The sequence below is a fragment of the Mycteria americana genome, chromosome 1 (genome assembly GCF_035582795.1).
Source record: "Mycteria americana isolate JAX WOST 10 ecotype Jacksonville Zoo and Gardens chromosome 1, USCA_MyAme_1.0, whole genome shotgun sequence".
NCBI lineage: Eukaryota > Metazoa > Chordata > Aves > Ciconiiformes > Ciconiidae > Mycteria > Mycteria americana.
In genome coordinates, this window is record NC_134365.1 from 74,088,040 (window position 1) to 74,102,385 (window position 14,346).

The window sequence follows — 14,346 nt, forward strand, 5'->3', positions numbered from 1 at the left end:
AGCTATGAACATCACTACTGTTTTTTTCTGCAAATTCATCTTTTATGTGGTGTGGCTGCCAAATTGTATTAACATTTCCTAGGGGCAGATGAAAACTGTTTTGAAGTTCTGGAAGTGTTTTATATGACTGTAGCAATACACAGAATATGTGGCATTTGTGCGCGTTGGAATCTATTTTATACCTGGAAGAGAAAGGCAACTCTGATTTGTATGGCTTTGAATGCCGAAGAACCTGCTATCACACACCTGATTTGGCTTGCCTGTAGGCAGTACCATAGTATAAGTCATATATTGAATTTATTGATCTGCTAGATTCCTGGAATCTGAGAAGTATTCTAATTTCATTATCCTTCCATTGTAAATTAGAGCATGAAATATTTCTTAGACACTTAGTAGCCAGAAGCAAGTACAGGAAAAAGCAGTAAGACACTGGTTTAGCTTGGAGAAATGTCCCAGAAAGGACTTTCTTCATTGAAAACTGTTTTTCATATGACTTCTGACTGAGAGGAAGTTCTCACTCTGTCTTTGCTGGGGCCTGATGACTGCTACAAGATAGTCTTGGTTTTCAGTTTCTCTCCATAGCAGGAGATTGGGTTGCCTCAGTAGAAGGAACTATATGCAGCCATAGCTGTGTATCTGTGGCTTATTTGCTTCTTTAGGTTCTTGTTCTCCATGAATAGCCAATGCCTGCCGACAAAGCACTGTCTACAGTTCTTTCGTGGGCATGAAACTGGGTTTTCAGATGTTCCCTGTCACTGGTAGTACTCTAACCAGGGCACTGGGGCTGTTGATGAAATTCTTACTCAGAGTGGAGACATCAGAGCTGTCTGTGGGCTGACTTGGATAAGCACACACTGGTGAAATCAGGAAGATGAATAAGAATTTTGTGAAACTGCAGATCCTGAGTTGTTTTGAAAAGCGGCCAATATGATTTTCTAGCTGAAAGTGTGAACTCTGTAGAAATTATTTGCAATTTATTTCTTTACTCCTACCTTCCACTAGGGAAAGTTTTCTGTTCCTCAGTGGTGAGATGAGTTATCAAGCAACAGGGAAAATTAAGTGAGCACAGAACTCATTAAAAAATTACATTTCTTTGAAAAAGGGTGACAAAGTACACAGCATATAGAGGTAACTGCAATTTTTTTTTTCAGAACTGGTGCCTTTTTTTTTTTAATTAAATAATGTCATACACCACGTTAAAGAAGTGCAGTTTGCAGCTTAAGTTTACAGTGATGAAGCTTCTGATAATCTTCAGTTCCTGTTTCATAACTGAGGATGATCCTATGGGATAATAGGGTAGCTACAACCTAAGAACAGCAGTTTGATGAAGGATCTGGTAGAATTGCAGTTTACGGAACAGATAATCCCAAATGAGAACAAAGATGTTGGTGCTACCACTGGGGCTCAAAAGCCACTGAGTGTGAGGGCACAGGAAAAACTAAGGCAAACTCATGTAGTCTAGGAAGTCTAGGGAGTTTAGGGAGGAGATGGGCCTGTTTTTGTAGCAGAAGGTCCTTTCAGCTGAAGGACGAGTGATCTGACTGCATAAAAAAGGTAGATTCTCTGTTTTGGAGAAGCTGTGAGATGCAGGAAGATAGCCTAAAAGATGAACATAACTAGAGACATGGCAAAAATGGTAATAGCGAAGTTGTTTGGATGCTCTTGCAGGTCAATACTTTGGCTACAAGGTCTCATGCCTGTAACAGCATAGCAGTCAGAGAAGGTGTGCCAAAGACAGCAGGGAAAGCCAAGAGGCATTGACTGGAGCATCCTGATGCTAAAAGATGTTGAAAATACATATGTCTAATGCAGTCTGAGGACCAAATGCAGGAGTTGAATGTTCAGGTTTGGGAAAGCTCTAGCAGAAGTGGAGGTGACAACTTTTAAGTATAAAATTTCCAAAAGTGCTCGTAAGTGTTACACACACAATGGTCCTTCACATGTTGGGAGGAGACTAACCCCCCTAAGGCTCTTCTTTATATGAGTTAGATTGGAAGTAAGTACTAATGTGAGGGAGCACTAGAATCCAACTGAGTATATTGCAATTACTTTTGTAAATGCTAAAGGATTTGCAATGATTGTTATAGCATTGAGATTTTCTACAAAAGTAAAGACAGAATTACTTATCACCAGGTCTTTATTTTAGTAGTGTTTCTCAGTGATACAATGACATGTAAACCCCATTTTTAAACAAAATTTAATCTAGTGTAATGCTTTACACTTTTTTTCTCATACAGGCTTTACAGTAATGATAAAATCAATGCGCAATTTCAGTGTTTTTGAAGGAAAACTGTGAAATACTGTCCTATTTCCAATTTAGAAAAAGCAGTTGCATATACCATAAAGAAAATGTTGTTAGCTCTACACAACAACATAGGAAATACTGTCATGCTTGTGTAATTGCGTAACAACTTGATACAGACTTGAGTGACTTTTGAGGAGACATTGATCCAGTGGCTCAAATGTATCTTTAGGGTAACATCAGTGTTTTAATGGATGCAGTTTTAAATCTACCATGCTATTAAACACAAAGGGCAAATTCATGCTTGGCTTATCTCCCTTGGCAATGTTGGCACTAAACCAGGGAGTAATTTTCCCTATTGCATTTATCAACACGTTTCAGATTTAAAAGCCATGGAGCCATTAAAATATGACTCCATCAATTAGAAAGTAATTGTGGTATGTCTTTCTAGTGCTGAGGGATTAACTCAATTTAATCTCAGTGCAGTTAACAAAGGCAGTTAGCTACTTGCTTTAAATCTGTAAAACATAATGACTTCATGGAGAACAGGATTTGCCACATGACATATGCCGAAAAAATGGGCTGTTGACTTCACTGAATTCAGTGGGAGCCTTGAACTGAAGGGCAACACGATAGAGCCCCTAGGGGCTGTTCCTGTAGGTGGTCCACACTTGGAATTCACATACAAGTTTTGTATCTCTTTAAAGATCATGAAAGAGAATATTAAACTATATCCAGCTTTGGTCCTCTCTGTGTTGATGCCAACACTTGCTTTAGGGCAACTTCATCAAGCAGAGATGGGAGGAAGCTGAAGCGTAATGGTTGAGTATTTGTCGGTATTTGCTGTCACCAGTAATTATTATTAGAAAATCCAACTTTGCATACTAGATATTAGACAAAAGCCAGCAATGGAGCTGGAGCTGCTTGAGAAATTCTTGCTCCACAGCTGGCAGTTACGGTCCTGTTAGCTGATGACCAGCGCACTCTCCATCCTAATTCACTGCAGTGCAAAGAAAAAATCAGGCTTAATTTATCTGCAGAATACTTAACTGTTGTAAACTGATGGTGTCATGAAGGCCTTCTGGGATTTCACCACTGAATTTGGAAGTATTTGAAGAATTACAGGGAAAGCAAGGACCTATTATACAGCGCTTAGTTCAGCCTGTCCCTCAGTTTGGGTAACACTTTAGTCCTGCTAGGGTCTGACACTGAATGCCATTGAACACTTTACCAAAAAGACTTGTCTTTCTGGAGTAAAAAACCCTAAACTTTAAGGCAAATAAAACATATTTTTAATAAGGTTTTAAGGTAAAGCATATTGGTACATTGTAAAGAGATTTGTGATTCCTCTCGGCAGATCCTCCTATACTTGATAGGAAGGAGCCTGTAGCCGTTATTGCATGACTCCCTGCAGAGGGTTAGAAAAAAAGAGGAACAGAAGGGTTAAAGCTGATGGTGAGAAAAGGCAGGAGGGATGGTATGGCCTCCCTGGGGCGTTGGGGGGGAGGGGAGAGGAAGTGAGATCTGCTGTGGCTGGGAGTTTGCTTTTTCTTTTGTTGGTAGCAAGCCTGCTCTCTGTTAAAGGCCCACTGAAGATACCGCGCTTCCCCCCCCCCCCCCCCCCCCATCCCCAAGATCTGCAAAAAGGGAAAAAAATCATGTTATTTGCCTTGTGTGCATCATGCTTCACAGCCCGTGAGCCATGCGGCTCCAGTCCTGGCCCCACAGTTTGGTGGCTGCTGCAGGGACTGGTGGCTGGTGTCTCCCTGGCACTGCCATCCACCCTACACGCAGCCCTCCTTGTAGGGTGAGGGCTGCTCCCTATTTAAGAGCTTGGGGCGGGGATCTCACAGGCTGACCATGAAGGGTTCCCTGTGCACCTCTTTCCTTCAGGGATTATACCTTTGACCTGGGGCTTTCCCACCTGGGCTGGGACTTCCCACCCAAGATGCAGCAAGGCTGAGGGGTGGCAGGGTGAGAGGCAGCCACCAAGTGGTGAGCAGCCAGTGCAGACTCCTGCTAGGGCTTTTCCCTTGTAGGGTTGAAAGCCCCTTGCCTGTCAGCCCTGGCAACAACATCCCTTAGTGCCTCTGTCTTTCCTTCACCCCCTTAGACAGTGCCTCTGACCAGCCTGACTAGTTTCCCTGTGCCCACCCATCCCTGGCCTCATCTCAGCAGCTAGCCATCCTTTCTGCCATACCCTCCATCTTGCTAGTTTGTGCTTCCCTTAAGCTATCCTCCTAGCCATCCCCTTCATGGCCCATCCCCCAGATAGTCTTGCTCCTGGCGCCCTCCTCCCTCTCCCAAACCTCTGCCCCCACTTCACCTTTCCAGCTCTTTCTTAAAGGCTGCTCAGAAACAAGAAATGCTGTCAGGGCTGTATTTGTCTCCTTCACTCTATGCTGTTGGGTGTAATATGCATTTACTGGCCACTGGCAAGGAATGTCTAGCCTAGTGCAGGAGGGTCCACAAAGATGCTAGACTGATGCTGTGGAAACTGGAGATCTTGCTTTTAGGTAGATGGCTTGCACCTATCTGTGTTATCCCTCTGTTGCTGAACAGAAGGATGCCTGGAACTATCAGTCCATTTCTTTCAGTTCCTTTTTAGCATGGTCAGTGGCAGAACCCTTAAATTCAACATAATAGATAATTCAAAATATTCTGATTATATATTTATATAGGCAGGCATTCCTTATCACTGTCTTCATTTAATGAAGGATTTAACAAAACCAATTCTTTCCCTGTTTCTTTCATTCTGCCTAGTCAGTCTTCTCAGAGATTAGGCAAAAGCAAATCTGTTAGGTGGATGCTTTAGAAGAGAAACTGAGATCTGATGGAATTGTGTAAAACCACAATTTGTTTATTCAGCGTTGAATGAAAGACTTGTGATGTTGTCCATACCCTTCTGCACTTCAGAGCGATAATCTAATCTAAGACGTTGTCCTTCCTATAAAGCCCTGAAATACAGTTGCGCAAAATAATGCAACTGAAGTAAAACTAAAAACCTAGAAGGTGGAAAGTTGTGCTAAGAAACTACCAAAAAGTTCTTGCTAATACATTTACTGGTGACGAAGTCTGAGTGATCATTCAATACGATCTGTCCCTAAAAAGAATTAACTGAATGTGTGTCAACTTTTCTGCAATGTGCATTGACTTTGATTTCCTCTGGTTTTATTTCTTCTAGGGCTGTCAGAATGAGTGCGTGGCTGGAGGATGTTCGGGAGAAACAGCAAAGCATATGACTGAATCTTTCAAGGTATGTTGTCTGTTAAAAGATGAGCGTCTGAAGCATTTCAGTAGATGGTGCCAGACAGCATCCGTAACATGGTAGTGATTGTTGTTCAGGCGTTCATAGCTACTGACATGCTTGAACATCATAATTCTGTAAATAATTCTGTAAGTTGCATTTGCTGAAAATGTTTTCAATGTAGAAATTAAGAACGTTACAAGAAGAGCTTCAATTTATTATATTTTCATGTACTAGCTAAAAGGTTAGTAGTCATTAGGCAAAAATTAAAATGGTGTAGGTGATTTTATTTTTAAGTGTTCTCTGCTTCAAAGGCAATAGGAATAAAGACTGATTCCCCCCATTAAGGTTTTTCCAAACAAAGTCTATGTAACACTCTATTATTTGTTAAACTTTGGCATTATGAATGGTGTTCAAAAGTAGGTTTTTCCATTTGGTCTCAAAGTTGCAGAGCTAAGGATCTCAGAAGGACTCCAAAGCACACCACAGCTCTGGCACATTATCAGCACTCAACAAGCAAACAGGGCTATGATAATAAGGAATGCTGAGCAGCTGCCAGGAACTGACATGAAATTGAATCCCTCTTTTTTTTTTTTAAATTTTAATCTTATGCTTAGAACTGAGCTCGGTTAAGATATCACTCTTTTCCTCTGCCTCCTTCCTGGGTGCAGTGCTAGTAACTAAGAGCTCATTTTAAACACTGTATGGACACAGATGTCAACTTTTAATTTTCTGTTGGAAATGTAAAGCCCATCAGCATGTGCTCCTTTGAATTCTACCTTCTGTCCTCATTCCCTTTTTTTCCTGCCTCTCTTTTATACTTCTTTTGCCTTTATTCCTTACATCACACATCTGTAATTCTTTCTCTCCCTCTCTTTCCCTGCTTTACAATCTTTAAAAAGCCTCATCTGTATTTTGCAGAAGTTTAAAAAAAATACCCAGAAAACAGTGACCTCACTTGTGCTTTTTCAGCAGTTCCCTTCCTGTTATTGCTGACTATTGTCAGCAGTACATGAGATGAAATAATAATGATACACTTTGTAACTGTCATGTTCTTCCTGATTTTTTGGGCAGTGTCACTGCTGTGCAGTCTTCTGAATTATGCTTAGGTAGTTATTCCCCTTTTAGTTGCCAGGCTTTAACCAGATATGGAAAATAAATGCTGCATAAGATGTGTTGGACTCCTTGATAAGACTTATTCTGATGCTGATGTCATTGAAAACAGCAAAGAATTCTTGACAGTCCATGACTACAGAATTTTGCCATGTAGCAACATGCCATTTAATTTCTTTTTCCTCATTCTCAGCCCTTCCCAGTTCTTCTCTTCCTCATTTCTTTGCATTTTGTCTCTCTGACAATTCTGCCCAAGAAGGAAGATTTAGAATGACTTTTCAGCCAGAAGGTCTGATTTGGAAAATGTTGACAAAACCAGGCATGCAACCAGTTTGGAAACCCCAAGAATTCACAAGTATGGAGTGCGGAGTTGTTTTGTGAATTCACTTTTAATAAATAGACAAGAAAGACCTCAGTAGATTCATTCAGTAGAGTGTGCTAGTGTATTTAAAAACAAAAATTGCTTTACAGAGAGGAGACTCTTGTGTAACTGCACTGTAGTGTTTCCTTCCACTCATTGATGTAGTCCAGAAAGAAGATAGAGTGGCAACAAGCTCTGATAGTGTTTGGGTCGTAGGTGAACTGGGCATAAACTAAAATGGGCTTAAGGCAGATTTAATTATACTGGCATTCAAGTAGGTGCCTTACCAAAGCTCCAAATATTGGGTGGCACAAAGTTGGATTTAATCCAGTTTCCTTTCCATCGATATTTGTATGTCAGCCAGAATGGCATATCATTGTAGTGGAGAGTCTGTGTGAGGGAAAAATATATTAGCAGGTGGGACAGATGGTCTTAAAGGGAATAATGCTAGAAAAAACAGCTGGCTCAGGCTGAAGTCTAATTTGTAAGTCCATTCCTGCCTTGTGGCTCTGTTTCTGAAGATTAGCTGCAGTCACCAGAGAGGGGTATAGTTTTTTAGAAAATATTGTACTGTGGGGGATGTGTGTATGACAGTTATGATCGGAATACAGGTACTGATTGCAGTGTCATGCATTATAATAATACAGGTACTGATTGCAGTGTCATGCATTATAATAATTATTTGCAGTCTCTTTAACTTCATTGTCAAATTAAAAAGAAAAACTTTATAAATGAAGGAAAAAATAACACCAGACAATGACAAATAAAATAGCCTGGATTCATTCTAGGGAACTTCACAAACATTTCTGTGGAAGACAGTTATGGTTACAATTTGAGAAACTATAGCTAATAATATTTCAAAGGAATCAAGTTGACCCATGGGGCTGACTGTGCTGAAGAAAGCTGCAATTTTGTGCCAGTAACCTAATTAATCCAAGAGTGTGGGAATGTAGAAAACAGGGTATGGTTTTGTTTTATGCTTACATAAAACATATTGTTTAAAGTGGATGATGCCCAACATTTGAATGCCCTCTGAAGACATTTCTTTTTAGAATGCAGTGCTGTGCTTTTTAGGTGGGGCGAGCTTCTTTGAATTTTACTGTGATTTCTGCCTGATTTGGAAGGTGGAATTGGAGAGTCCGTTTACACTGGAAGGGAAGGAATGAATGCTACTTACAGCTTCTAGCAAGCAGTGAGCCCCTCTGCTAGCTGCTTGCTGTTTTCGATTCTCATGGGCTTCTCTCAAGTCAATAGGTCAGAATTGGCACTTTGTTCATTTTAACTGCTACTGAACTGCATTCATTTGACTCACTTCTGCAGCTAAAAATCTCATCCTGACAGGTCTGTGATTTATAACATACTTAATGTGTCACATTCAGAGTTGACACATGACCAATGGTCTTGGAACAGATAAGAAACGTCGAAGGAAATAGTGATTATGCTAGAGTTTCCTGTGTTGTAGAAAATGTCAAATCTCCAGGATTTATCTACCTAGCTCCTTCCACTAGAGTGAAATCTTCCTCCCTCCCCAACTGTTGTATGCACATATTTATTTATTTATTTATTTAAATAACTGGCTGTGGTTTGTGACCATAACCTAAGAAGTTATACTTGTAGTTTTTGCCTATTGTCAGCTTTGGATCTCTAGGAGGGGAGTATGAAACCAGTAATGGAAAGTGCAGTCATCCTCTGTACCACTGAATGTATTTCGGAATGTTGAATCAAGAAATGCGCATACCTGGTTTTGCTCTTATACATGTTTTTTTGCATTCAGTAATACCACGAAACAGCACACAGTTATGTCTAAGGCACTTAATGTTTATGATTAAAAATCTGGTAATTTCTTTAATGCATTCATTCTGCTTATTGTACTGTCACAAGACAGAATGAATGTTGTTTGGATAATGTAGCAGTCTATTTCCATACGTAACTCTAATTTGGTTTCTTTCAATGTGTGTATTAGCTCTGACTTTGAATTCATAATATTTGGTCTTAAGAAACTAAAGGCATCTATGATTACCTTCTTTTTTCCTCATGTTATCAATCCATATCCAGAAGGATGATTTTAGTTTTTTATGTAACCTTCTGTCATGGAATACATTTTCTCTTTGAGAGACTGATACATGGAACACTTAACAGGAGTAGGTAATACCTTCTTATGTTTCTCTGTATTTTAATGATCTGAAGCTATATAGAATTAGTTGGGCAAAGTTCAACTTAATGGTGCAAAGTTCAGTTCTTTTGTTTTAATTTTTAATGGCCTATTTAGTGTACCAAAATGGTGCAGACCTTCTAGGGAATACTGCCTAGTCTGCTATGCCAAAGCAAAATAAAGTAGCTGTAGTTTGCAAGTGGATCTGGATTGATTTGCTAATATGAAGACGCGTGGTAGTGGAATGAAAAATGTTTAAGTGGAGCTTCTGTATCTGAATGGCTCCTCATGTTACTTTAAACAACTGTGAGTGTTCCTGCACAGTCTTCTGCAGACAGACCCAACCTTCCCAGGCTCTGAGCCAATGGGATGTGAGCCTATGGCAGACTGGAAGCTATATAGGCAGGTTAGTGCAGTGCTGTGCTCAAACTAATAATCCCCATTGAGATCTTGGACTTGCTAGACTGAATACAGTGCTGTGCTAGTATGTTTGCATGGCTTCCAGTTTGAAGCTAGCTCGCGTCTAGCTGTGTGAGATGCTGGATATAGTGAATTTTCTGTAATGATGTATGTTTTAGTATATGTTTCTTGCATTAGTATAATGTTTTAGAGCCCAAGCTGTGAACTAGCTGACATTGTGCTAGGTATTGTACCAATTAGAACATAAAGATTATTTCCACACTGTAGGTATAACCTACAAATAAACAACCAAAATCTCTGACAGTTTTCCCATAGAATCTAAAGTGTATTTTACCTCTGGATGAAATATGAAGAAATTGAAAATCTATTTCCAATGCAGGCATTTGTGGTTCAAATTGAGAGATTGCCAATGAAAGTTTTACAGACGTTGATCTTGTTCTTGGAGGTCTCTTCACACAAATGTAGTTGTTCTTTGTAATAGGACCTTCAGTTGCATCTTTTAAAACATGTAGCCTTTGCATGATATAACTGTGAACTTGGTTGGCTCTATGCAAAACATACTGTGCTGATTCCGATTCTCTGCCTTGTTTCACGTTCTTGGCAAATAATGCAATAGCATTGAAGATAAAGAACAGGTCTATATCTTAACCTGGAAACATTAAAATTATAAATAAGGTATTATGGGAGTAATCTATGCAGTTAAGATGTAGGTTAGCTGTTATTGCAGTATGCAGCATTTCTTGTTATATAGTGTACGTTAGAGTTGGAAAAATTCCTTTTTTTCTGTGGAGAAAGATATGCCTAATTTCAAAACAGCCTTTCAAAGGAAAACCTGACTAATTATTGCGTTTTCTGTGTTTACATTAATGAAACTACAGTACTGTGATTCATTACCATGTTTATACTAAAACTCAAGTATGTCTGTAATTTCTGCCAAATATAGTGGGATATAGGATTCCTTGCTCTGGGAATTGGGAGGCAGACCAATCCATTTTGAGATATTAGACAGTTTTAACCTTTATTTTAGAAAACTGTCTTTATTTTAGAAAAGGTTGCTGACAGAGATAAAGAATAAACAATTCTCCAACCCCATTTTTTAAAATAAATTGTTTATTCGCCAAATTTTTTTCCTCCCTCTCCAATGCAAAGATTAAAAATGTATAAAATACAGAGTAGTCTATTTTTTTTGAAACATCTTTTTAAAATCTGAACTGATTGACTGTATCACATTGGCACAACACTAGAGTTACATGGTGAAAGTTCCATTCCTTGAAGACTTTAGGAAATACATGGCACTTCTCTTGTGTTTTCATTTTATATGAGCGCTAGGTAAAGTTTCTGACATGCTCAGAGCATATGGATCAAGGGAATGCTGAAATGTTTCTGCTATATATGCATGATAGTTACCACATTATGTACAAAGCTAACAAATATAAAGCAGTTTACATGGTTTATGTATTTTCACAGCTCTTCCTCTCCAGCTTGTTCTCAGTTTGTCATTTTCTACTGATATCAATAAATTACTTACCTGCCAAAGCATATGGGCACTCAGTGAGGCTTTTTGTCATGTTGCAGCTGTTGATTCTTCTGCGGTTTTGGGGTTAGGGGGGGTGTTAGGAGAATGCCCTGCATTTCCATTTTAAATTCTGTATTAGACCCCATTTTGAATTTTGATTGATCAGATAGAATATTTCCTTTATGTTAAGTTGTATGGGGAAAAATTTATTACAGAAATTTACTAATATCTTGATGCTGTGATGAGCAGTATCGCCCCAAAATGTGTATATAGGAAAGCTGCTTTTATGTAAACTGTCTTGAAGCAGTAAAAGAAAGACGACCAGTTGGATATCTGTATGTGTGTGTGTGTATGACATTACTCAATAAGGCATCTCCAAACATTTTGTGTCTTAGAACCATAGGCCATCTAGTCCATCCTCCCACTGAAAGGGGGACTCTCAGCAGCAGCAGACCAGGTCAGCTGTGGCTTTGTCTGTTGAATGCAGTGCTGCGCTACTCTCTTTAAGAAAATGTTTTTTTCTGATGTCCAGTCTGAACCTCCTAAGCTAAAACTATGTCAGTTACCATTTGGTAGGTCATCTCTGTATCATTTCTGTGGAAGTACATAGGTGTAGCCACTGTTAGATCAGGGTGCCAACCTAGAGGCCAATTCTGTTGTCGTCATAAGAGTATTTAAAATTTGTGGACTGGGCATTGCTTTAGAAAAGGTCATTGTGATTTTATCTTGATTTCAGCTGAATCTATTCACCCTAGCTTCTCATCAATGGCAATAAAATTATTTGGGTTTTGTCATGTGTTGAATAAAAAAAGATTGGCGAGTAATAATATTATTAGATTGCAGTGCCTTCATATCGCTTGATTATGCCTCCTAGCAGGGTATGTATATGCTGCAGAATTACTTCAGGTGATTTACAATCAAATCCATTCCCACCTGCCAAGAGGGAAACCAGCTACAGAACAGAGAAAATTGAGTGCTGAGTGGTTTCTGTACTGTTCTGCACCCACACAGGCATTGCACAAACTCTTTTGAAGACTACTAATAATATCTGGGCAAGACTGACTTACATATCTGCTGCTTTCATTCCAGTTATTAGGAAAGTATGGGTCTAGGTCACAGTAATGATCAACACACAGTGTGCTTAGAGTTGAGAGTCCTGTTTTGATGAAAGAGAGAAGAAACAAAGCCCAATATGTGTAATGAATGTTTCAGTGGTTGTTGGTTGCTAGGAGAAAGTGGTTTTCCTGAAGGAGACCATGCAAGTTGCATGCACAGGTGGAGGATGCACTAATGCAGCTTAGTATTGCTGATGGCTCTACTTGGCACATCAATATTTCTCAATCAAGCTTGTTATCACAGAGTAGTGTCACTGCTTCAGGATCGTAGTAGCCAAGAAATGCTACTGAGCAACAAGTTCTTAGCGCTGTGAAAATAATTCACCATGATTCTTCCATGGTACACTAAGGGATGATTTCCCAACAGTCTTCAAGTAGGTTTCTCATGCCATCAGGGAGACATCTATAATGTGGCATTTGAGATCTGTGGCAGCTCTCTTCAGTTTTAGCTTGGTGCCAAGTAGTTCTGTGTTTCTCTTCAGGTGGGTAATGTCCTTCAAATAGTTGCAGGCTTTTAGCAAATAGGTTTTCTAAGCTGTAGTAGAGAAACTGATTGTCTCACTATCTGAAGCTGTAGGATTTGCAAATAAAGCTAATCGTCTTCAGCAAGTAACAGGAGCTTTTAGCCAAGATAAAAGGAAGGTGCTAGAAAAACACCCAGGGGCAGTTTGGCTGAGTTGATTTATAGCACAAAGAAAGTGATGTTTTATCTTCTTTTTAACGAGGAGCTTAAGATATAGTTGGTGTCTGTAAAAGCACACAAATTGTGCTTTTTCTGTGTACTCTATGCACATAGAATTTTGGAAATTCCATTTGGCTTGTATAATTTTCTGGATTTATTTTTACCAAGGTGAAGAATTGCTTTTAAAATGCAGGGCTTTAGCAGTAGCCAATAATTGCCAAATGAAACTATATGACTCCAAAACATATAAAATCCATGGTGTCCTTACCTATTTCCAAGAATTCTTCAATTTTAACATCATAGTGATAACAAGTCCCCAGATTTGATATTAAATGTTTTCTTTGTTGAACACATATGAATAGGAACTACAATTTAGGAGGAGAATTTAGTCTTTTTTTCCGTAGTGTTCTGTTGGCCTTTCTGCTTGCTTTTGAAATTAGCTCTATATCCTAACTCCCATGAACTAACAGCCCAGAGAGCTGGAAGATTTTTATCTTAATCCCATACTTAGTCCACATTTCTGGGAAAGTACTGAATGGAATGAATTGGTAAAATGTGGCAGTTTCAGTGGCAGATCAAACATTGAAATTCATGGCAAATTGTAAGTTTACCTTCTTTCTACCAGTGTGAGAGGGAGATGGGGTAAGAGAAAAAGGGAGATGTGGTTAACTGAATGTTTGAAATTATTCCCGTAACCTCTACACAAGAGACTGTACCATGAAAGCATTTTATATTCCCAAAAGTTTTTGAAATTCCATATGAAACGATAAATTCTGAATGTCTTCATTCCATGAATCCACTTCCGTGCATGTCTGCAAGCTTATTAAAATCAGGGTAAGAAGATTTAATTGCAACTGCTCAGGACTTGGACATGTGAGATTATGATTCTATTCTCGGCTATTCCACATAGCATGTTTGTGACTGGCCAGGCTACTTAGGTGAAATATTTCCAACTTGTTTGTCTGAAATTTAGGTTTGCAATTCATTTCTTCCTTCAATGTGGCTACTTTTTTAGAAAAGCTTAGATGTAAATATCTCCTTTTTTTTGTTTCACTTTCTTCATGTGAAATAGAAATGATAGTGTTTCCTGAACCAGGAGACAGTAGTGTCTGAAATCTTTGTGGACCAAATTTATAAGTTTTGTTTTCATACCGCATTATTTGAACATCTAAAGCACTGCACAGCTGTACAAAAATGTGGTATCTGTGAAATGTCACAGATCTCTCTATTCCAGTTTTGTGTCACAGGCCAGTGTGAGCCCCTCAGCTTGTGTTAGGCTCAAACCTTCTCTCAGGCAAACTCTTTCTAAAAATGGAACATTGTGTTTATGCTACAATGCAGAAATACAGTGGTTGTGAGGCAAGGAGCAGCACAGCATCAGGAATTGCATTAACCAAGCTGTCAGATCTTTTGAGAAGCAGCAGTATATACTAATAGTGAATAATATGAATTAAATATGAATATTTAATGTGTTCCATTAGTGAAGAATGGTCCTAGT

The 14,346-nt window shown here is 39.1% G+C and overlaps 1 protein-coding gene across 1 annotated transcript in view; it reads left to right on the plus strand.

Moving 5' to 3' along the window:
• The window catches only part of BCAT1 (branched chain amino acid transaminase 1), a 65,693-nt gene that overhangs the window by 12,845 nt on the left and 38,502 nt on the right, over positions 1-14,346 (plus strand). The window contains exon 2 of the mRNA XM_075505967.1: positions 5,427-5,498. Coding sequence (XP_075362082.1) covers positions 5,427-5,498 — 72 coding nt within the window. The remainder of the gene's footprint in view (positions 1-5,426; positions 5,499-14,346) is intronic.